This window comes from Sminthopsis crassicaudata, chromosome 6, assembly GCF_048593235.1.
Source record: "Sminthopsis crassicaudata isolate SCR6 chromosome 6, ASM4859323v1, whole genome shotgun sequence".
NCBI lineage: Eukaryota > Metazoa > Chordata > Mammalia > Dasyuromorphia > Dasyuridae > Sminthopsis > Sminthopsis crassicaudata.
In genome coordinates this window covers 160,870,452-160,896,423 of record NC_133622.1, presented here as the reverse complement: position 1 = coordinate 160,896,423, position 25,972 = coordinate 160,870,452, and the positions used below count along the sequence as shown (strand labels likewise).

The 25,972-nt window shown below is 34.7% G+C and overlaps 1 protein-coding gene across 1 annotated transcript in view; it reads right to left on the bottom strand.

Annotated features, from left to right (window-relative positions):
• Positions 1-16,468: 16,468 nt before the first annotated feature.
• LOC141546415 (vesicle-associated membrane protein 7-like) overlaps positions 16,469-25,972 on the bottom strand; it is a 51,719-nt gene continuing 42,215 nt past the window's right edge. The window contains exon 6 of the mRNA XM_074274210.1: positions 16,469-16,661. Coding sequence (XP_074130311.1) covers positions 16,524-16,661 — 138 coding nt within the window. The 3' untranslated portion in view covers positions 16,469-16,523. The remainder of the gene's footprint in view (positions 16,662-25,972) is intronic.

Genomic DNA, 25,972 nt, shown 5'->3' with positions numbered 1-25,972 from the left:
AGCTTTTAGAATTACTACGTATAGCTGAGGAATCTCCTCAAGTACCTAGAATAGGTGCATTTAGGAAAAAAGAATTCCTTGACTAGATTTTTATTTCCAAATTCCTAATTTGTAAGTTAAACATGAATACTGTCCTAATGTGCTAAGAATTCTTACAACTTAACTTGCAAGGCCTGTTAGCATTCTAGTTTTGTTTTCTTACAAATGAAACTTATGTTCCTATTTTGAAATCCTTTATGAGAGATCTTTCAAGAGAGTTAATTAAAAGACTCATCTTGAGTTTGGAAAAGTGTGACAGGTCTTGACAGTGGGAAAGCAGGTGTAGTTACTGTTTTGGTATTTGGTTTGGGTTTTGAACAATTGAAAGTTTCTGGCTCCTTGGAACTTTTTCAAATAATGTGTTTGATCATTATGTGTCATAGGAAGTCATTTAATCTCTGAACTCAGTTTAGACTTCATTGTACACTTAACTGAAAATGTTGAGGAAATGGCTTTTTAAAAACCTGCTTTAGGTGCTTTATGCAAACACAAATTATCTCAATCTAGGTGCTTTTTGCCTTTTTACATATGATGTGAAAGTTAATTTGTTTTCTCTTGAGCCTGCAGGCACAATGTTTCAGGCTTTCAGAGGTGGTATTTGCAACACAAAAGGCCTCAACCTGAAAAAATTTTCTGGGTGAATGCTGAAATGTATACTAGATTATAATGAACATAATCTGGGAGGGACAAGATGTCATCTGGAATCTTATGTAATAATTGGACATTTAGCTATAGTGCAGTTTTCTTAGGAAATCAAAAAACTGATTATTCCTAATTCTGAAAAGTTGGTTATTGTCTTCTTAAAATTGATAAAAACCTTTGTACATTATGTAGGTTAGCCTTGAATTTTTGCATGGGCCAGACTTTATCTAGAATTGTATTGAGTTGAATATATAACTTATAATACAGGAACTTCATAGATTTTACTTTGGTGTAAGGGAAAGGGGGTGATAAAAGTTTTGGTTCAAATTGCCAAGGTATTTTAAAATTGAGCTCTGATTTAAAGGAGGGAGTATTTGATATTGTAATTACTGCTTTCTGTTGTGTGAACTCTTAAACCTCCAGAAATCTGTCTGATTTTACTGAACTTAGATGAAATTGGATATAGTAACTTTAGATAGTTGTGGAGGTCTACTTGAATCTACATGAGGCATTTGTGGAAAATGATAATGAATGATTAATAGGTTAGTGCATCTTCTAGTGTACTGTAAATGGTGAAGTGGGCAGCATATTGTGAAAATGGGTGAAGAAATAGAGAAGCTTCGTTAACTAGGACACAAAAGTGTCTTCATATCACTTCGAAAGCATCATGGTAAATGAGAGATCTACCACTTAGGAGAAAGATATTTCTGGCTTTTTAAATCCAATGAAGAAAGATTTTTGAAGTGTCCCCAAAGTTCCCCAAGTACAGGCATTACACATTTATATTTCCCCCCATTACATGATAAAAGCAATTTTTAAACTTTGTAGGTTTCAAATTCCAAATTCTATCCCTCTATCTCTCCCTTCCCCCTTCTACTGAAATGTAAGCTTATATAGGTCATACATGTGCAATCATGTAAAATATCTCCGTATTCATTTTGCACAAGAAGTCAAGCAAGAAACAATGTAAGGCATACATTTATAATTTCAATAGCATTGTGGTGAGACTGATGGGTTTTGTCCTAGTTAGAGGATGAAATCTACCTTAATTTTAGAGCAAGCCTACTTAATCCATTTTCTCTTTTTTTGAAGTTTAAAGTGAACATCAACATGAGCATTACTATATACAAATAACAAAAAGGCTTGACACAATTTGAAATTCCTTTTGATTCTTAAGGAGTTTCTTTTAATTCGTCTTCATCTGGAAAAAAGATCTAATACAGAAGTACTTATTTGCCCTTTTACAGGTCATGATACTAGGTGTGAAAGATACCAGATTGGGCTGAACCAAGGGATGGAACTTCCCTGTCTTCTACCAATAGTCCTGATGGTCTGAAAAGGACTCCAGGTAGAGTAATGATAAAGCTGTAAAGAAATGAGTAACCTTTCACCCCAGACTTGTATAAAATTCAGAATCCAGTGGAAATTGGGAGAGAAGTTTCATCTGGGGAAATAATGGCTGCTGTGTCAAGTATGCCAGGAGCAAGCTGGAGCTCTGAAAAGAGTAGGAAGGAAATTGTGAGCTAGTGAGTTCTAGTCATTAGAAGGGAAAGCTATATCCTAGTCCTGGCCTGATTGAAGAGATTCTCTATGTAGTGGGCACTGTGGTAGCACTAAATGTTTTTGCAAATTGACAATGATCCTCACAGCCTCCTTGAGAACTAAGTGTCATTATCCCTATTTTACAGTTGAGGAAACTGGCAAAGGGATTAAGAAAGTTATTGCCCAGGGCCAGCCTACTGTTTGCTAGCTAGATTCTCTCATTTGAGGCTCCCCACTATATATCCAACTATCAGCTGCCAGGCCTCAGAAGTGCAAGAGAGTCTGGGACTATCTATCTGATGAGCCTTGGAGGTAGGGATAGCTCTAAACCTTAAGTACATATGTGCTAGGGTGTTTTGTGAGAGCCTTAGAGCAAGTGTGATCTCCAGTCCGTAAATGAGGCCAGAACTATTCCTGGGATGGGACTACCTTTTGATTGTGTTTTTGCATAAAATGAGTGAGTGGTCCATCAGGAGGCAGAGACAGAGATTGAGAAGGGAGTGTGAGGATCTATATCATCTCATCAAGAATACTGGCATCCAGATTGTAAAGGGAGCAGGACCTAATCAGTCCTACAGAGGCAACAAATTCCAAAGTGTTGGAAAATCAGAAGCTGGCTCTGACACAAGCTCCCAAGCTCTGAAGACATAATAAATAGAAGTAAAACCACACAACTACCATATGCCAAGAGACACCAAAGAAATTAGAAGAGGATAATTCAAAAATTACAACCTTATAGGAAAAATGTCCAATAATGCTGTTATGTAATTAGGAAAAAATAAAAAATTATGGAGGGTGAAAGAACATTTTTATCCAAGTAGCAAACAGAAAAAGTTTAATAATTCTAGGAGATAAATAGAATGAAAAACAAGTCTGAAAAGATCAAGGAAAAGGTAAGGTGTCTGGTATGGGGGAAAAAAATGACCACGAAAATTGTGAGAATCAAATCAATGGAGTCTCAGAAAATTGTGACCAAACCTATATAACCTATTTGCTGAAATGAAAGGGAATTCCTCTATTTGTTCAGTGGAGAACATAAAAATAAGAAACCCCCAAAATGGAAACATTCAGCAATGTCAGCTAAAATCCAGATTTGTCAGGCCAAAGGAGAAATTTCTAAATAGGGAGGAAAAAAAAAATTAAGGAATCAAGGAAACAAGTTCTCCAAGGTTTGGAAGGAACACCATAAAGGGGAGGGACCTTGGAATATGGTACTCCAAAAGATAGAGGAAGTCACTATCTCTACAAGTAGAAAATGAAATTTAATATAGGTCTTGATAAAACAACCAGAACTGAGTGTGCAGTTTTGGAGTTGTAGAAATGGGAAATAAGCAGGAAGGTAAATACTGTAAAGAGTTACCTAGAAAGATGTATACGTTTTAAAATTTGAAGTGACTAAATGTTGATGGTGACAGCAGATGGATGCTGTGCCTGAGCCAGGAAGACCCGATCATAACCAGCCTCAGAAACTGTGATCCTGGACTAGTCATTTAATCTGCTTCAGTTTCCTCATCCATAAAGTGAACTGGAAAGGGAAACAGCAAATAACTCCAGGATCTTTCCCAAGAAATCCCAAATGGGGTAAAAGAAAAGGCATGTGAAATACAATTGAAAAAGCATTCCTATTGGTGGAATGGGAGCTGTGCTATATTTCTGTATACAAAGGGACATTGGAGAGAAAGCAGAATCAAGTTGACTTAGTATCAGGAAGAAGTTAAGTGAACCCCCCCCCCCCCCTTACAAATTCTCCAAACAAATTGAAAATGTTCTAGACTGAATTCTGGTAGGGAATGATGAAGGAAAAGTTTTTCAGCCTGTGTTGTCATAGAGGGAGACAGATTCTTTTTTTTTTTTTTTTAATTTTTTTATTTTATATATATATATATTTTTTATAATATCCCTTGTATTCATTTTTCTAAATTACCCCCCCTCCCTCTATTCCCTTCCCCCGATGACAGGCAATCCCATACATTTTACATGTGTTACAATATAGTCTAGGTACAATACATGTGTGTGAATATCATTTTCTTGTTGCACAATAAACATTAGAATCCGAAGGTACATGCAACCTGGGCAGACAGATATTAGTGCTAACAATTTACATTCACTTCCCAGTGTTTCTTCTCTGGGTGTAGCTACCTCTGTCCATCATTGATCAACTGGAAGTGAGTTGGATCTTCTTTATGTTGAAGATTTCCACTTCCATCAGAATACATCCTCATACAGTATTGTTGTTGAAGTGTACAGTGATCTTCTGGTTCTGCTCATTTCACTCAGCATCAGTTGATTTAAGTTTCCCCAGGCCTCTCTGTATTCCTCCTGCTGGTCATTTCTTACAGAGCAATAATATTCCATAACCTTCATATACCACAATTTACCCAACCATTCTCCAACTGATGGACATCCATTCATCTTCCAGTTTCTAGCTACAACAAAAAGAGCTGCCACAAACATTTTGGCACATATATATGTCTCTTTCTGCTCTTTAGTATTTCTTTGGGATATAATCCCAGTAGTAGCACTGCTGGGTCAAAGGGTATGCACAGTTTGATAACTTTTTGGGCATAATTCCAGATTGCTCTCCAGAATGGCTGGATTCTTTCGCAACTCCACTAGCAATGTATTAGTGTCCCAATTTCCCCACATCCCCTCCAACATTTATCATTATTTGTTCCTGTCATCTTAGCCAATCTGACAGGTGTGTAGTGGTATCTCAGAGTTGTCTTAATTTGCATTTCTCTGATCAGTAGTGATTTGGAACACTTTCATGTGAGTGGATATAGTTTCAATTTCTTCCTCTGAGAATTGTCTGTTCATATCCTTTGACCATTTATCAATTGGAGAATGGTTTGGTTTCTTATAAATTATGGTCAGTTCTCTATATATTTTGGAAATTAGACCTTTGTCAGAACCTTTGTTTTTAAAAATATTTTCCCAATTTGTTACTTCCCTTCTAATCTTGTTTGCATTAGTATTATTTGTACAGAAACTTTTTAGTTTGATATAATCAAAATCTTCTATTTTGTGATCAATAATGATCTCTAGTTCTCCTCTGGGCATAAATTCCTTCCTCCTCCACAAGTCTGAGAGGTAGATTATCCTCTGTTCCTCTAATCTATTTATTATCTGAGGGAGACAGATTCTTAAGACACCATGGTTAAAATTTGATTAGGATTTTGTCATGGGCAGAGAACTAGCACAGGAGAGACTAGCAATAGCAAGAGGAGGCTATACACCTAACCTGGGGTATCTTAGACCTATATACTAAGTTATCTGAATGGGGACTTGTGTCAACTGGCAGCTTTGTTGCCCGCTAAATTTTGGATCACAGGCCCCCCAGAAGACCGAGGAAGAGTCTTAAGTCTAGGGATAAGGAAAAGTTTCAGATAATCAGCAGGATGCTGAGAGAGATACAGATTTGGAAGCAAGAAGCAGCTGCAGCTTGTGGCTCAGACCCCGTGAGTAGGTTGGAATCTCAGTCCGAAATCTGGAGTGCAAGTATTCTAGATGGCAGAGGAATCTACAATTAAGTCACTGAACAAAGCTTCCCAGTTGGCAGGGTCCAGGGTAATTTAAGATCTGACCAAGAAATCACCTACATTGGGGGATGGAGTAGGGGAGCAGCAATCATACTTTGCTCTGCATCAGAACATTTTAGGCCATGGTAGGTGCCCGGACTGTACCTATAAAGACAGTCTAGTATTCCTAGGATCCAGTCTTAACATCAAATTCAGTTTAGAACAGGCTGGAAGGATGAGTAAACAAAAAATATATATATACCATAATAAGCTATTGTATGTGTGTGTGTGTGTGTGTGTGTGTGTGTGTGTGTGTGTGTGTGTGTGTGTGTGTGTATCTAATATATGTGTATGCCTAAATTAAGTTAAAAAATTGATGAGAAAATGCTATATAGCAAAATCAACTGGCCTGGAAAACAGATCCAGAAGGAATTTAAGATTCATTAGATTATCTGAAAGACAGGACCAAAAAAAAAAAAAAGCCTAGACATTCCATTTTAAGGAAACTCCAAAATGAAAATTCCCTGGATCATTATAGCCCAAATCCTGGTTTTCCAAGACTTAAAAAATACACTGTAAGCTTTGAGGGGCAGAGATTCTAATACTGAAGAGCTATGGTTGGAATCACATGACTTGGTGACCAATACTATAAAATAATGGAGAATTTAGAGTAGGATATGGATTTACAGCCAAGTATAATTTACTCAGCAAAACTGAATATAATCCTATCTGCGGGAAAATTGACCTTTAATGAAGTAATGCAAGCATTCCTGATGACAATACTGGAAACTTTGTGCAGAAACAAAGTTCAAAAACAAGAAACAAAAAGGTAGGAATGAACAGTGTCAAAGGACCAAAGATAAGCTGCTTATATTCTAATATGGAGAGAGGATACCTGTATACTGAGGCCTGTCATTACCTCAAGGTACAGAAGGCTTGGGAATGATTCTATTATGTCTTGATTGTAAGAATGGTAAGGTAAAGGATAGAGGAATACATCAGTGGAGAGGAAAAGGCAAGTTAGGAGAAATTAAATGGAAAAGTAGAAGTGGATGGAGTTAGGAAAAGTGGGTGGCATAACTTTGGCTCAGCAAAAGCACTACTAGGTCTGTACCTGAAAATATCAAAGAATAAAAGTACCTATATAAAAATATTTATAGTAGCTCTTTGTGTCTTGACAAAGAAATGGAAATTGAAGAGATGTTCATAATTTAAGGAATGTCTGAACAAATTGTGGTATATGATTATTATGGCATACTCGTGTGCTATAAGAAATGCCAAGAAGTGAGGTATTGATTCAGAAAAACATGGCAAGACCAATATGAACTGATACAAAGTAAAGTTAATGGGGAAATGATCATTGTGTACAATAATAGCAATGTCATGCTAAAGATCAGATGTGAAAGACTTGGCTATGAGTAATACAATGATCTAAGATAATTGCAAAGAATTAATGATGGAAAATGCTATCTCCAGATGAATTTGGAGTTTATTAAAATATAATTTTCTCAGTTTCATTTTCTTGCTTTTTAAAAAATACAGCTAATATGAAAATGTTTTGCATATTTTCACATGTATAACTGGTAGATTGCTTACCTTCTTAGTAGATTGAGAAAAGTAAATATTTGTGGAACTTAAAATTTAAAAGGGATATTAAAAGTAAAATTTAAAAAAAAAGTTAGATATATTAGAGCTTTGGTGGTTGGTTAGTAATGGGATAGAAAGCACACATTAACTGTATAGGAGAAATTTACAAAAGTTGACAAAGAACAAAGTTTCAACAGATGACACATATTCAATAATGGAATGTATTATAAAAATAGCCTCAGATTTTGTGTAATGGAATTTCATTCTGTGATGTACAATCCATTTTCACAAGTAAGGAAGTTTTCATGTTGTTTTGTCGTTAATAAAAAAAGAAAATTTAATAAATTTTTAAAAATAGAAGGGAAAAATGCAAAAATAATTGTAATGATTCCTTAATGAATGTCCAAGATAAAGAAAAAACATTTTTATATACATAAGAACAGGAGTCATTCCCCAGTAGAATAACTAGCCAGTAGGTAAAAATGGAAGAAACAAAGACGGCAGAATAAAGACACAATGCAGCTGATTTCCCAATATTCTATTTCCAACAACTTTGAGATCTGTCAAATTGAATTCTGGAATGGCAAAGCCAAATAAAAGTTTGGAGTGATACATTTTTTTCTAGCTCAAGGTAACTTATGAGATCAGTGGAAGAAGTCTGTAAAACCATGTGGTAGAACCTGATTTGTGCATGTGGTGTCAATGCCATATAGTGGGCCTTGGAAATGACATTGGCAACAAACTTTGGGAACTCAGCCCATAGGGTGTAAGGGGGTGGAACAACTGATCAGAAAGAGATTGGGGGTAACGCTGCCACTGGGTGTTGGGCTTTGTTGCATTGCATGTACTCAATTCTGGGTCGCAGTTCCAAGGCAGAGAACACTAGCACTTGTACTTCAGGGTACCACGGGTCCTTCCTGGAAAAAGACCAGACTACATTTCAGGAGAGCAGCAACCACACTTCTCAGGCCACAGCACTTGGAAACAACAAAAATCTTATCTCTGTTATCTCTAGAACTATTTTTTGGAAACCACAGAGTGTAAAAGCCTGAATTTGGGAAAGTGCCTGCTCAATCCTGGGAACAGAGCCCAAATTGAACATGAAGTTAAAAGTCAAGAATAGATTGGGAAAATGAGCAAACAACGGAAAAAGGAGACTTGGCTATAAAAAGCTACTACAGTGGTTAGTTCAGGAGAAAATGTAAAAACAGGTGCAAGCAAAGCCTCAAAAGGGAAAAAAAAATGCAAATTAAAGCACAATAAAAAAATCCTGGAAGCACTGAAGAAAGAGGTAAGAGTGATAGAGGAAAAACTGGAAAAGAAAAGAGCTATGCAAGAGAATGATGAAAAGAATTAATAGCTTGATAAAAGAGGCACAAAAAATACTGAAGAAAATAACACCTTAAAAAGTAGAACTGGCTAATTGGAAGAGAAGCTTGAAAAGTTCATAGAAGAAAACAATTCCTTTAAAATTAGAATTGGCTGAATGGGAGCTAATGACTCCACAAGATATCAAGAAACAATAAAACAAATCAAAAGAATGAAAAAAATGCAAAATATGTCATTGAAAAGAAATTATCTTGGAAAATAGATCAAGGAAAGACAATTTTAAAGTCATTTATTTAATTAATTAACTATTTACCAACTAGAAGTAAAAATAAATTTTGAATTCCAAATATTCCCCTTTCCTACCCTTCACCTCTCCTTGAGAAAGGCAGCAATATATTGATTATAGATGTGAAGTCATGTAAAATATATTTTCATATTGAAAAAGAAAATTCACACAAACCAAAAAAACCCCCTTTTTTTTAAAGTACGCTTTAGTTTGTACTCACAAGTGACTTTTCCAGGGCCATACAGCTGGCAAATGTTAAGTATCTGAAGCTGACTTTGAACTCAGGTTTTCCTGACACCAGGGCCAGTCCTTTATCCAATAGGTCATCTAGCTGATCTTTTGCTTTTGATCTTACTGGGAAGACTTTTTTAGATATCCCATTTATCATTTTACAAAAGACTCCATTGATTCTGTTTTCTAGTTTTTTTAAATAGGTATGGGTGTTATATTTCATCAAAGGCTTTTCTACATTTATTGGTATTTTTTGTTTTATTATCAGGCTAAATTATACTGATATTTTCCTAATATTGAACCAGCCCCGTAATCCTGATACAAAGCCCAGCTGTTATAGTGATTTTTGTAATATATTTCTGTAGTCACTGCTGGTATTTTAAATTTTTTTCATTGAGATTTAAGTAAATTGATTTATAGTTTTCTTTGTTTTTGGCTACTCTTGCTTAGGTATCAAAATCATACTTGTGTCATAAAAACAATTTTGTAGGATTTACCAGTTTTTTCAAGTAGTTTTAATAGTTTTGGGATTATTCTTTAAATGTTTGGTAAAATTCACTTGTGAATCCATCTGGTCTCAGGTATTTATTCTTATGGAGTTCATTAATGGCTTGTTCAATTTTTTTTTCCCCTAAAAAAGGGTTATTTAATAATCTATTTTCTCTTCTGTTGATCTGTTCTTCTATATCACTTAGATCATTGGTTTCACTGGCATATGATTTAGTAAATTAACTCCTAATAATTGTTTTAATTTTATTTTCAGTAATGGTGTGATCACTTTTCATTTTTGATACTAATAATTTGGTTTTCTTTTGTAAAAATCAAATTAACAATGGCTTATCTATTATTGCTTTTTTTTTTCTTCTTAAAGGCAATTGATTGTTTTTTTAATTTTCAAATTTATTCTCTCCTTTGATTTTTCAAGTTTCCATTTTGGTATTTAATTAGGGATTTGAAATTTGTTCTTTTTCTAGTTTTGTTTTTAGTTGTATGCTCAATTCATTGATCTATTCTTTCCTTTTTATTTAAATTTATCTATGCATTTAGAGAGAATTTCCCCTACATACTGCTTTGACTGCATTCCACAAATTTTGGAATGTTGTCTTATCATTCTCTGATGAAATTATTATGCTTTGTTCTTTGACTCATTCATTCTTTAGAATTATTCAGGTTCCAATTAGCTTTTCACTTATGCTGCCATGGTCTCTTATTGGATGTAATTATTATTCTATTATGATCCTGAAAATAGTGCATTTAATATTTCTTCTTTTCTGCATTTGTGAAGTTTTAATACTTTAATATATGGTCAGTTTTTGTGAAGATGACATGCATAGCTGAGGAAAATATATACTCTTTTTCCATTTCCATTTAGATTTCTCCAGAAGTCTGTCATGTCTAACTTTTTAAAAATTCTATTAATCTCCTTGATTTCTTTTTTATTTCATGGTTAGATTTATTTTGCTCCGACAGGGGAAAGTTGAAGCCTTCACTTGTTGTCCAGTTACTTTTGACTCTTACTGCCATGGAGTTTTCTTGACAAGAATATTGGAGTGATTTGTCATTTCCTTCTTGAGTGGCTTAAAGCAAACAGAGATTGAATTGATAGGGTCACACAGATAGTATTTGAAGCTAGATTTGAGCTCAGATTTTCCCCATTCTAGGCCCAGGTCTCTATCCACTGAACCACTTTGCTTCCTAATATAGTTTTACTGTCTATTTTAGACATAAAGAGTGATACTCTAAACAAATTAGGAAAGCAAAGGATAGTTTACCTGTCAGCTCTTTGGAGAAGGGAGGAATTTATGACCAACCAAGAAATAGAGAGCATTATGAAATGTAAATGCAAATAATTTTAATTACATTAAATTTTAAAAAAATTTACACAAACATCACTAATGCAATCAATATTAGAAGGGAAGCAAGAAGCTAGGAAACAATTTTTATAGCCAGTGTTTCTGATTAAGGTCTCATTTCAAATTTATAAGAATACAAATCATTCCACAATTTAAAAAATGGTCAAAGGAAATGAACAAATAATTTTCAGATGAAGAAATTAAAGCCATCTATAGTCATGAAAAATGCTCTAAATTTTAAAAAAATTTCTAAAATTTTCTAAAATCTTCTAAATGTTTTAAATTTTAGAGCATTTCTAAGAATTCTCTAAAATTCTCTAGAGAAATGCAAATTAAAACAACTTTTGAAACCTCACTTCACACTTCTCAGATTGGTTAATAGGAAAAGATGATGATGAATGTTGGAGGGGATGTGGGAAAACTGGGACATTAATGCATTATTGATAGAATTGTGAATCAATCCAACCATTCTGGAGAGCAATTTGGAACTGTACCCAAAGGGCTATCAAACTGTGCATATCCTTTGACCCTTTGTCTCTACTGGGCCTGTATCCCAAAGAGATCTTAAAAAGGGGAAAGGACCCACATGTGCAAAACTGTTTGTAGTGTCCCCTTTTTGTGGTGGCAAAGAATTGGAAACTAAGTGGATGTCCATCAGCTGAAGATTGGCTGTTTAATAAATCACGGTTTATGAATATAATGGAATGTTTTTTGTTAAGAAATGATGAACAGGCCGATTTCAGAAAATCATGAAAAGACTTATATAAACTGATGCTGAGTGAATCAGGAAAACATTGTACATAGCAAATGCAACATTGTGTGACTATGGTATGGTAGACTTAGTTCTCAGCAATTCAGTGATCCAAGACTGGAATAATTGCAATAAACTTTGGATGGAAAATGCCATCTCCATCCAAAGAGAGAACTATGGAGACTGAATGTGGATTAAAGCATATTATTTTCACCTTTTTTTCAATTCTAATTTTTCTTTCCCAATATGACTCATGTGAAAATGTTGAAAATGAATATATATGGTAATTTAGATTACTTGCTAGCATGGGGAGGGGGGAGAAAAAATTTGGAACTCAAAAATTTTACAAAAATGAATGTTGAAAACCATCCTTACATGTAATTGAAAAATAAAATAAAAAATTTAAAAGTTGGATGCTATGTCTTTTGATGCTTTTTAGTTTTGTTATTTCTTCATTATCTATGGTTCCTTTTAATAAAATGTACTTTTCTTGCCTATCCTTTTAATTAGATCTACTTTTACTTTTGAGGCAGCAAGATGGTACAGTGGATAGATCACAGGAAGACTGGAGATCAAATCTAACAGATTACTGTGTGGCTTTGGGCAAATGACTGGACTCTGTCTCAGTTTACTCATATGTAAAATGAGTTGAAGTGGCAAATCACTTTAATTTCCTTGCCAAGAAAACCACCAAAGAGATTACAAAGAAGTTGATATGACTGAAAATGATTAAACAACATGCTTTTGCTTTGTTTGAGATCATGATTACTACCCTTGCCTTTTTTTTTTTTTAATTTAACTTCAGTTGAAGTATAATAGATTTTTCCACAAACCTGTATTTTAACTGTGTCTCGTAAACAGCATATTGTTGTATTCTGGTTTCTAATCCATTTTGCAATCTGCTTCTATTTTATGGGTAAATTATCCTATTTACATTCATAGTTATGATTACTAATTACGCATTTTCCTCCATCCTATTTTCTTATGTTTATCCTTGCTTTTTATCCTCTCACCTAAAGTCTGTTTTGCTTCTGACCACTGTCTCTCTTTATTCACTCACCCTTTTATCAAGCTTCCCTTTTTCTTATTTCCTTAAATCCCCTTCTTCCCTATTGGGCAAGACAGATTTTATTACCAAATGAGTAGGTATATATATTTTCCCTTTTCAAGCATTGACCCTCCCTCCTTCACCATTTTCCTCTTCTATAAAAAGCTCTTTGTGTGCCTCTTTTATATGAGATAATCCTCTCTCCCATTCTTCTTTTTCCCTCTCCTAGTGAATTCTTTTCCCCTTTTTTTTCTTTTTAACATCATCCCAACATGATTGGATATTTGTGCATCATCTTTCTATATAGAATCCTTTTAACTGCCCTGATAATAAAATTCTTCAAAGTCACATATACCATCTTCCCATATAGAAAGGGAAAAAGAGTTTAATTTTATTGAGTCCCTTATTTCTCTTTCATGTGTTATGCTTCTCGACTCTTTTATTTGAAAGTAACTTTTTTTTTTTTAATTCTGGTTTTTCATAAGGCGTTTTAACTCCTTTATTGAAATATTTTCTCCTTGAATTATAGATTTTCTGGATAGGTTATTTTTGGTTACAATTCCAGCTCTTTTGTCTTCTGAATATATTATGAGTCCTTCACTCCTTTAACATGGAAACTACTAAATCTTGTTTGATTCTGGCTATGGCTTCATTTTGTTTATTTCTGGCTGCTTGAAATATTTTTCTTTTTGACCTAAGAGCTCTGGAATTTAGCTAAAATGTTCCTGGGAGTTTTCATTTTCGAATCTCTTTTAGGTAGTAATTGGCAAATTACTTCAGTTTCTATTTTATCCTTTAATTCTAGGATACTGAGACAATTTTCCTTGTTAATTTCTTGAAATATGAGTTCTGCTTTTTCTTTGATCATGGCTTTCAGGTAATGCAATCCTTCCTCCCCTTCCCCCACTTAGTAGTATATTATTTTTTTCCAATTGCATGCAAAAGATTGACATTTGCTTTTATAAGATTTTTGTGTTACATTTTCTTCCTCCCTTCCTCTTTCCTTTCTCCAAGATGACAAGCAATTTGAAAGAGATTATACATGTACATACATGTATATATTAAACATATTTCCACATTAGTCACATGTTGTGAAAGAAGTGGAACAAAAGGAAAAAGCAATAAGAAAAAAATAGTGAAAATAGTTTTGTTCTGCATTAAGATTTCATAGTTCTCTGGATGTGGAAATCATTTTCCATCATAAATCTTTTGGAATTGTCTTAGACCATTGTATTGCTGAGAAGAATTAAGTCTATCATAGTTGATTATCATACGATCTACTTTTTTATCATGCACAATGTTCTCTTGATTTTGCTCCCTTCATTAGGAATCAGTTCATGTAAATCTTTCCAGGTTTTTCTGAAATTCGTCTGCTCATAATTTCTTATAGAACAATAGTATTTTATTACATTCATATACCACAATTTGTTAAGCCATTCTCTAGTTAATGGACAGCCTCTTGATTTTCAATTCTCTGCTACCACAAATAGAGCTGCTATAAACATTTTTCCCCCTTTTTATGATCTTTTTAGTATATAGACCTAGAAGTAGTAGTATTGTATCAAAGAGTATGCATAATTTTATAGCACAGGGCATAGTTCCAAAATGCTTTCCAGAACAGTTGTATCTGTTCATAATTACAACAACAATACAAGGTAATCTAATTCTTAGATGATCTCAATATATTTTTCACGTTAGTTTTTTTTCCAGTAAGATAGTTCATATCCCTCCCTCTCCCATTTTAAAAATTCTTTTAATTTTATTTTTTCTTAAGTGTTTCATAAGAGTCACTAGTTTCCATTTTCTGCTTTTTAAGGGATTATTTTCTTCAGTTTATTTTTGTACTTCTTTTTCCATTTGGCCAATTTTGCTTTTTATGGAATTTGTTTCTTCAGCAAATCTCTGTACCATTTTTTCCATTGGTCTAAATTTGTTTTTAAGGTATTTTTCAGGATTATTTTTATGCCTCCTTTACCAGCTTTTTTAAAAAAGAATTTAAGCTTTTTCTTTTCAAAACATATGTACATAGTTGACCTTTGCATAATTTTGTGTTTCAGATTTTCTCCTCCTATGCCCCTATCCCCTCCCCCTAGATGGCAAGCAATTCAATATATGTTCAAACATATTTAAAAAGTTAAATCCAATATGTATAAACATATACAATTCTCTTGCTGAACAAGAGAAATCAGATTTTAAAAAAATAAATGAGTAGGAAAACAAAATGCAAGCGAACAACAACAAGAAGAGTGTGAATGTTATATTGTGATCCACATTCAGTTCCTACAGTCCTCTGTCTGGGTGTAGATGACTCTCTTCATCACAAGATCATTTGGACTGGCATCAGTCATCTCATTGTTGGAAAGAGTCACGTCCATCAGAATTGATCGTCATATAATACTGATGTTGTGTACAATGATCTGGTTCTGCTCATTTCACTTAGCAACAGTTCATTTTACCAGCTTTTAATGGTCTTTTCTTAATTTTCTTTCTTTACTTAATTTTTCCTCTACCACTCATTTCATTTTCAAAATCCTTTTTTTTTTTTTTTAGGTCTTCCAGGAATTTCTTGTTTAATTTGGGTCCATATCATGTATTTTTTGCCCTTAGATTCTTTTGTTATAGCTGTTTTGAATTAATTTTTCTTCTGTTATTTGTGTCTTGATCTTCCCCATCATCATAGTAGCTTTTTATGATCAGGTATTTTTATGGATTGCTATTTGTTCATTTTTCAATTCTAATTTTTTTAATTTGAAACTTTATATTAATGCTGTCACCTGCTCTCATCATGGGGAAATGGGGGTATCGGAGGCCTGTTTTCTGAGCTAGTTTGGGGGGTTTGGAAGTTTTTGGTATTTCCAAAGTGGTATGATCTTAGAAGTGTGGTTACTGCACTTTGGTCCTTATCCAGAAGTGCCTATAAACAGTGGAGTTTTGTGCATAAGGGTGTTCTGTAATCTTTCTGATTAGTTGCCCAGTCACCTTACCATTCTCACTTGAGAGCTTTCCCTGCTCCTGGTACCACCACCTAGAAGAACAAGTTATAATTGTCTCAATCTGGATGGATATTTCATTTTGATCTTTTTGCTGGCTTTGCCACTATATAATTCAGTTTAAGACATTATTTTCGGTTGTTTGGAAGAGAATGTTAGGAGAACCTTGTTAAGTGCTTCTCTGCTCTGCTATCAGGACCCCAATTTTTGTAAAATTTTGTAAAGATGAGGAAACCAAGGCCCCGATTATTGAGAGGACTTGAAGTCCAAGGTCAAGAGAATTTCATTTTATACCCTTTAACTCCAATACATGGTGATTTCAAGTGTATTGATTCTTAAAGGGTCACTTTTTTTTTTTTCTAAAGAGAGAAGGTTGAAACAACTTCAAATGATAGAGTTAAATAATTTCTTCCAAATAAGTAGTAAGCATTTGGAAGTTCTAAGAATTAATATGAAAAGAGGTTGGAAAGTACTGGAAAATGGGACTAGAGAAATGGAGGATGTGCAAAGATACTTTCAAGGATGGTAGAGGAGGCAGGTAAAAGGGAGCATTATTCAAAGCTGTCACCTTCCTCATAGGCTCCATAACATGTTACATTAAAGCAGCAACAGTAGAAAAGGATGCTCTAATCACTTGGCTATAAAACTCTAATTGTATTTTTAGCAATTTATTTGAGGTGTTACTTGAAAGGTATATTTTTAAAGGTTTAAACTGGAATAACATTTGTACTTAAAAGAATGATGATGATTATTATGAAAATGGAACATATAATTATGATGACTTTGTAGTTTCTCCACCACATCTTCTTAGAAGTCTTTGTTGTTGTTTTTTGGAATGCTTTAGTCTGAAATGAAAATTATACAGAGTTAGAATTTTTCTAGTAACTTTCCTCATATTCTAAAGAGGCATTTCTATAAACACACTATCAAAATGATATTATATGAAATAGTGAATATAATTCAAACTTGGTCTTAAGAGAGAAATCATGCTTTCACAGTTGAATGGATTTGAGATCTCATTGGCATAGGTAGTAGTAGTAGTCCCATTTACTGGTACATCTATTCCCTCTCATCTTATGTGACTCTTCCAAATCTTTCCATGGATGATATCCTAAAAATATGCTAAAATGTTATGCCATATGCTCAATATATGCAATATGCTAAAAGTCATTTTCTGATTCCTTTAGCTATAATTATTAATGCAACATTGAAGTTGCCAATAAATAAGCCCAGGGCTTGGCACAGAGAGTGTACTTTTGTACTTTTTCACTCACTCATTCAATTATTCATTCAATTGTTAATCCTTGTCTCTTGCTATCCTTTTTAATTCACACATGTCTCTGATATCTCTTTTATGTCACCTTCAGCCACAAAGGCTGCATTGGTCATCTCTTGTTTGCACATACCGTTGTGCAACTTTTCACACATTCATAGACGAAAGAAAAAGCTTTAAAAAATGGACTAAGCAATGGTTAGGAGCCTTGTTGAAGTCTTGTGGTGGAGTCAAGATGGCAGAGAAGAGCTAGCAACCCAGATAAAGCCTATCAATATTCCCATCCAAACAACTTTAAAATAATGCCTCAAATTAAATTTTGGAGAGGTAGAGTCAACAAAAGGCTAGAATCAGGTTTTCCAGCCTAAGACAATTTAGAAAACCAGCAGGGAAAGTCTGTGATCAAAGATGGGGGCTGGCCCAGAGCACCCCAGAGGCAGCCCCTTGGCGGTGGCTGTGACAGTGGCAACATCATCACAGGGGGCTCTGAGCCCAGAGGGCAAGGAGATTGGACAACTAGTTAGAAAGACCACAGGGGACCCTTTGTCGGCACTGAGTACAGCTAGTGTTGATTAGCATGCTGCCCTCACATTATTATGGGTTGCAGTTCTAGGTTAGATAGGAGTACTTCTGGATGGTCAAGGGGACAGGGAACCTGCTTACAATTCCAAGGAAGAGGGCAACACTGGCATTTGTGACTGGGAGAATGGAGGACCTGGCTACAGTTCTGGACCAAGAGGAGCACTAACTCTTGTGACTGCAGAGAAGCAGTGACCCTTCTTGGGACAGAGCCTCTTCCATGATCACACTACTTTGACAGGACCAAAAAACTTGCTGATCTTCAAAACTAGATCTGAAAAAAAGACTGAAGCTTGGAACAGGGCCTCTCCACTCCAAGCCTAATTAATATAAAGTATAAAGTCAAGACATAGACTAGAAAAATGAGCAAACAACAACAAAAAAGGACCTGATCATAAAAAGTACTACTGTGGCAAAGAAGACCAAGACACAAATTCAAAAGAATGTAAAAATCAAATATTCTAAACCTCAGAAAGAAAAATGCAAATTGGACACAAACCTAAGAAGAATAAATCTAAAATAGACCCTCAAAAATAAGAAGTTAATACCTTAAAAAACAGAATTGGTCAAATGGTAAAAGAGGCACAAAAATTCACTGAAGGCAAGTGGAAGCTAATGACTCCACAAGACACCGAAACAATAAAACAAAATCAAAAGAATGAAAATAAATAGAAGAAAATGTAAAATATCTCTGTAGGAAAACAACTGATTTGGAAAACAGAGGAAGAGATAGTTTAAGAATTATTAGACTACCTGAAAGCCAGGATCAAAGGAAGATCCTAGACATCTTAAATATTCAATAAGTATTCATTAAGTACTTAGAATGTGATAAGTACTGTGCTAAGCACTGAAGATACAAAGAACAGCAAAAAGAAAGGCAGTCCTTGCCTGTACAGAACTCATACTCTTAACAGGGAAAAAAATATGCAAATGCCTATTGACACAGTATAGGTAAAGGAAGGGGATCTTGGAGGGGAGTGTGGTGGAAGAATTAAGAAGAGGGGTGGGCTGGGAAAAGACAAAGTTGAAGCTAATCAAGGTTGAAAAGGTGGAGAGGTGAGTGGGTCATGCCCATTGGGACCTGAGAGGGATGCAGATGTTGCATGCTACTGGGACATTCCCTCTTGGTGCTGTGAATCTATTTATATATGGACAAGACCTGAGCACTCTAAGAATGGAGAAAGAAGATAGATTATCTTCTTCACTAGGGCTCAGAGGCAAATCCTTTTTATTTCTCTCTCTCTTTTTTATTTTTTTATCTTATTTTTTTTTAATACAAGAATATCTGAGTTAGAAGAGACCTCTATTTCACAGATAAAGATGTCAAGATTCGAGAAGTTAAGTGACTTGCTCAGGATCATATATAGGATATAGACAGCCAAGCTAGGATTTGAACATTTGTACTAAATATGCATCATGGGGTAGCTAGGTGGTACAGTGAAGAGAGCACTGGCCCTGAAGTCAAGAAGACCTGAGTTCAAATCTGAGGCAAGTCACTTAACCCCAATTGCTTTACCCCCCCAAAAAAATGTATGTCCAAGTTTTAAATGGAATTTGTTCCTTTCAAGTGAGAAGATATGAATATCCTTGGAGGAAATTTAAATGTCTAGGTATTCTGGGGTGGGGGTAAAACAAGAGCCAATCAGCGTCAAGGTGTGTAGGTGGATCCCACTAGGTTCCCAGGACTTTGTTCTTTCCTGATTTTTCCTATGTCACTGTTGAATCCTGTTTAGTTTCTTCTTTCTCTTCTCCCCAAACCTTGTACTTTATTCTCTTTTCTCTATACTTCTCCCTCTCTTGTTGATTTCTCATGTCTTTAGTTATCTCTTCTATTCAGATAAACACTAAATCATTATCTCTGGCCTGGATCTCTCCTCTGATAGACTTTATGATGTAAGTATGGGTAACCAGCACAAATGACCTTCCAACTGCATTACCCCACCCTCCACGAATACCACAGTAGATCTTCCTGCCTCCTCTTGATTGCCCTGGTCCATCTGCTACAATGCTGACAAATTAATCTGGTCATGTCACTTCTACACTCACAACCCTGCAATGGTTCAGGGTGATTTTTGGCTGGCATTCCAAGGCCTCCACAATTTGGGATTGTCTTTCTACCCTTTCTCCTCCTAACCCCCAACATGTACCCTAAATTTCAATAATCCCAGATGATCAGTTATTCCCCAGACACAATAGATACTTTGTCATCTCTGTGCTCTGGCTCCTGCTGCCCCCAGAAACTAGGATATTGTCTCATTTTTTGTCTGTTGATTTGGATCTATACTATAAAGTCCACTTGAACCTGGTCATATGTAAATATCTCTGCTCAGAGGAAAATCATATTCTCGGCCTAACTAAAAAGTCACATAGGGAACATTGGGGGGAAAAAAGCTGCCTCTTTACAAAATATCTTTAAGTTAGCTTACCAAGAAACATTCAGGAGGTATCTGAATACAGTTACAAAATAGATCTTTTTTTGGGGGGCGGGGGGAGGCAATTAGGGTAAATCACTTACCCAGGGTCACAAAGCTAGTATGTATTCAGTGTCTGAGGTTAGATTTGAACTTAGGTCCTCCTGATTCCAAAGCCACTGCTCTATCCATTGTGTAACCTAGCTGCCCTTATAAAATAGACTTTACAGAAATAAAAGGAATATCTAATTGGGGAGATATCAATTGCTCTTTCTGATGCAATTAGAATGACAGTATTAGTCAAGTTAATTTACAGACTTAACATCATATCAATCAAATGACTAAAGAGTTTGAAACTAGACAAAATGGTAGCAAAATTAATCTTACAGAATAAAAGGTCATGAATTTCAATTGATAAGATAAAAATAAGTAAAAAGGGATGCAGCAGTACTAAATCTTAAACTATACTAAAAAACAGTAATTGTCAAAATTTTTCTGATTAAAAAATAAGAAACACTGATTAATGGAATAAATCTGGCAAAGAATTAATCAAAAATACTATAGTATGTAAGTGTGGTGTTCAGTAATACCAAGGACAGCAACTATTGGGTTAATGACTACCTGTTTTGAGAAAATTAATGGGAGAAAATTAGAAAGCAGTCTAGCAGAAATTAGGTTTGCACCAATATCTCAAACCATATTCCAAAATAAACTCCAAAAAGAAATAAGAACTAACTATAAAAGATCTCATCATAAATTAGAGAAGAAAGGAAGGAGAGATCTATTAAAGTCATGACTATGAGAGAAATTCTTGATCATAATAGTTATCAGAGAGGATTAAACTGGACGATTTCTAAAGGATTTTTTTTTTTTTTGTTATTCCGTCAAACACCAATTGATAAGAACATTTTCATATGCATATGTAGCACCCACATCTTAGGTGATCATGAGTGGTTCCCTGAAAGCTTTCCTTTGATACTGCATGCTGAATAGATAACCACACAATATGATTACTGAATGGTTTAGAGACCCTAGAACCCATAATGTTGTAGGTCTGTGAAGAAACCAGTAAAGAAGTGGAGATTAAAGAAAGAGAGTGAAAGAACAGGCAAAGATATGAACTTTTTAAAAAATGAGATTTTATTTAATTTACTTCAATGAATAAAAATATTTTTTCTTTCTCTTCCTCTAACTTGCTCTACCCCATTCTTCCCCTTCCCTCCCTTTCCTACCCATCCCTAATGCACTTAAATGTGGACTTCCACCACAACTTTGTATTTCACTCTGACCTCTCCTTTTTATATTCTTCCCTCTTTGGTGATTTCTCGTCTTCAGTTACCTTTAGTAAAAAATCTAAACAAAACTCTTGTACACATACATATAATCAATCAAAATGTATTCTCACACTGGACATGTTCCAAAAGCATGTGTTTCAATCTGTAATCTGAATGTATAACATTTGTCAGGAGGGAGATAGCAAAGACACAAACTTTGAAGGTGAAAAAAAAATGGTTTTTAATAATTTGGGATTTTTTCTTTTGGGAATTTTTCATGTCCTTTAACCAGTCATTTATTAGCAAATTTTTCTTGTTTTAATATATTTGAATCTATTCCATGTATATTTTAGGCATCAAATCACCTTCCTTATAATGTTACCTGCTCTTGATTTTGTATGTGCAGATTTTCAATCTTATGTAATCAAATTGTCTTTTTTGATCTGTGATTCTATCCCATATTTGATCAAGAATTCTTTCTCTGTAGTTGCAAAAGTTATTTCCTTTCCTGCTCTTCTAGTTGCTTTAAGATGTGATTTTTTTTTTTTTTATTAGCACTCAAGCAGAAAAAATACAGGAAAAATAGCCCTTGTTGGATCAAGTGTGTAAATGGTGAATTTTGTGAAATACAATTGTGGATACATTAAGAGAGTGCTATAAAATTTAATTGAAGGAAGAGTATCTATAAAAAGGGTGAGAAAAAGTCTTGGACATTCTTATTATCCCAACAAGATGACCAAGAGAAAAATCAATGAATACCAGCTTATGTGACTACTCTCTCATCTACAAAAAATCTTTATAAAAGTCATTATATGCAAATTCAGGGCATTCTCAATGAGAGTATTAGTAGGGAACAAGAAGATTTTTGCAAATAGTAGTGAATTATATCTTTCAAATCTCACAATGAGGGGGCAGCTAGGTGATGCAGTGGATAGAGCACCAGCCCTGAAGTCAGAAGGCTGAGTTCAAATGTGACCTCAGATACTTATTTCCTAGTTGTATAACCTGGGCAAGTCACTTACCCCCAATTGCCTGAGGGAAAAAAATTCACAATTAACTGAAAAATGAAGAGAATGGAAGATATCATATTCTTTGTTGATTGCAAAGAAAAATCTATTTGATAGAAGAAAACACTAAATCATAAGTTCATTTACAACAACATGATCCCCACCCATAAGAGCAAAATCATTCAGGATTTTTTGGAAGATATAATAACAGATATGATCTTGGTCAGTGACCCTCCGATACTAAGCTTTGTATACATGAAGCCTAAGATAATATGCTTACCAAAAATATTTGGTGGTGGAGATTCCCAAGTCTAGGATAGTGCAAGGATTCCCTGTGGATGGGAATGTTCTCCAGATGCTCCCATTTATAGATGAAATTACGTTTAGTATACCAAGCCCCAAGATTTTGCAGTACCTTCTAGAAGACATCTATAATAACTCACAGAAGTTTGGCTTGTCCATCCATGCAGGAAAGACCAAATGGATGAAAAATGTCTATTAGAGCTAGATGGTACAGTGATGAACTTTGGGGTAAGAAAGATACATTTAAATCCCGCTTTAGACATGTAGAATGGCCATACTCTGAGACCCTTAAGGATCTGAAACTGGCATGAAGCAGATGTTGTTGATGGATTACTTCAAGTTGATGTGTTCTTCACTATCTCCAATGTCTTTCATCAGCTATGAAGGACAGTGTTGGAGATAATGTTGAGACCTCATTGGTCTGTGGTGTCTCCCGACAGCAATAACTAAAGTCTCTGCAATCTCTCCCTTGGCTTTCAGATAGAGGTCAAGGTTTATAGCAGTATAGTATAATGCTCTTATGCCGCCACCTGACACAGATTTAGGTTAAAAAATATTTTAGTTTTAAAAATTTTATTTGCCATATGGCATTTATAGTACTGTAGATTTCATGTGCTATAAAATGAATACTTTCTGAAATGATTTTTTTATTGACATGTTAGCACAAAAAAATCACAGAATTCTATGCAATTACTATTGAGAAAAATATATTTCATGCTACTGATTTATTTTGTGTATTGCATTTTATGGGCTATTTCATGGTGACTATATTAAGAAAAGTGCACATTATCAAAATTTTTTTATAAAGAATTGCATGTAGGAAAAAGTGTATTTTCATCTACCTCTAGCAAAGGATAATAGTTTTTAGTGGTTGTAGAACTTAACCCTTTATTATCCATATGTTTACTGTATCAACATTTGTGTTTTTCACTTTTTTAAGGAACATTACTGAGAAATTGAGGATTGACTGTACTTATTATTATTATTATTTTTTTTTCCCCGGGAGGCGGGATAGAGGGAGTTCAAAGCAGCTCAAACGTGATAGTGATGCAAAATAAAATGAAAAAGTTTTAGTGAACTATTAAAAATACATAGAAGAGAAGCAAATTCAAAAGGGAATATATACACACAAAACAGTTTTGTTATCTTGTTAAATTTAATGTATTCTAAAAACAAGCTACACATAATATAAGTTCACTTTGCCAGATATAATCCTTTCTTTTCTCAGTATATAAAAAGATTCATGTTGTTGATGTTAAGTTTATAATACAAAAAATTTAAGTTAAAAAAAACCCTTACTCTTAGAACTCTTATTGGTAAAGCTTCCACCTGCTTTTGTATATATATATATACAAAAAAAAAATATATATATATATATATATATATATACATTTGTATATCAAACTGTATCAAATTCACCTTATTTAAAATCTTGAACTTTTGTCAAATTGTTATATCAGTTCAAAGCTAGTGTGTAACCTTGTTAAACATTAAGCATGCTTTTGTTTCACATCTCAACTGTATCCATTCTTTTCAGAACAAAAGTTCACTATTGTTTTGCTGAAACGATTTCTTCCTCAACAGGAAGGGAAATGTTAAATATTATTAAAATACTAAACAATTCTGCACGGAAATAAAAAAAAAAGATTTTTAGAGAAAGAGAACTAAGGAGTGTACTGGTAACAAACTTTTTAAAATGTGTTCAAAAGTAATACAAAATATTAATTCTCTCAAAGGAAGAATAAGTTTTGTATCCTTTTGAACCATGACCTGTCTGATTAATCTTTCAGAGTCAAGTCAATAAGCATTTATTAAGCTTACTATATTCCAGACAAAGTCTATTTATGATGGTTATATTGTACAGTGATAAGTTAACGAAAGGTCTTGTTTTGGATTGCAACAGATTGGGCAAACTTGTGTGTGTAAACTGACATTTGAAAATAGGGGCAGGTAGGTGGCGCAGTGGATAGAGCACCAGCCTTGAATTCAGGCACATAATACTCCCTAGCTGTGTGACCCTGGGCAAGTCACTTAACCCCAGCCTCAGGGGGAAAAAAAAGAAATTGAAAATAATGGAGAGAAGGCACTTTATTTTGCAGTTTTAATGTAATTCACCTTCCATGAAAGTTTATCATGGTGATCCTGAGTTCTCAAAAGCATTAGGGTATAAATTCTTCCAAACTGGAAAGATGTTAATTAATGGTTTCTGTTATCTGAGAATTCCACAAGACCTGTCACACTGATTGCTGCCCACTTACACCAAGGTATAAAAGACAGGAAGCTAGAAAACAGTGATAATATTTACAAAGCAAGAAATTGTAGATCTTAGGGGTATAAATGGTGTCTTTTAAAAAAATCTTTGCTGCTGACAGAATGCAGGGACCTTGGAAGGAATGGAGAGATCTAGGTCATATCCTCCAGCATGAATGTACCTCAAACCTTTGAACTGTTTCTTTTTCTTCTTTCAGTACCTCATCAATTCCCAGGTATTTCAGTGCAGAGGAATCCTAGATCTATGTATATTTATTCTGATTGTCTTTTTTGAGCTCTAGTCACAGCATCAAGCTGTCTACTGTACATTTCAAATCAGATGTCCTAGAGGAATCTCCAACTCAACATATCCAAAATAGAACTTAACAGATTCATCATTTCCCCCAAATCTACCACTCTTCTGAACTTTTCTGGCCTTAGTCTACCTCACTGGTGATTTCATGAATTCCTATGGATTTAGTTGTCAGCTCTATGCTGATGATTCTCAAATCTACCTTCCCAGCAATCTCTCTGCTGACCTCTGCTCTTGCACCTCAGTGGTCCAGGAAATAGCTTAAACTCAGCACATCTGAAGTTGAACTCATTATCTTTTCCCTAAACCCTCCCCACTCCCCAAACTTCTGTATTACTACAGAAGGCAATGCTGTTCTCCCCGTTCCCCTGATTGTGAGCCCAGGAGTCATCCTTAGCTCCTCTCTCACCCCCCATGTACAGTCGGTTACCAAGGCCTCTTGATTTCACCTTTTCATCATCTTTAACATGCCTCCTTCTCTTCTCTGACATTTCCACCACTCTCATGTCAACTCCTATTTTCCCACCTCAGGACTGTTGTAATAGCTGGCTGGTGGGGCTGCCTGCCTCTGGTCTATTCAGTCTCTAAAGTGATTTTCCTAAAAATACATTTCTGATCATGTCATTTACCACTCAATAAACTCTAGTAGCTCCCCACTGTCTATAGGAGTAAATACAAAATGTCTGGCATTCAAAGCTCTTTACCTCTCTAGTTTTCTTATTCCTTTCTTCCTAACACAGACTCTT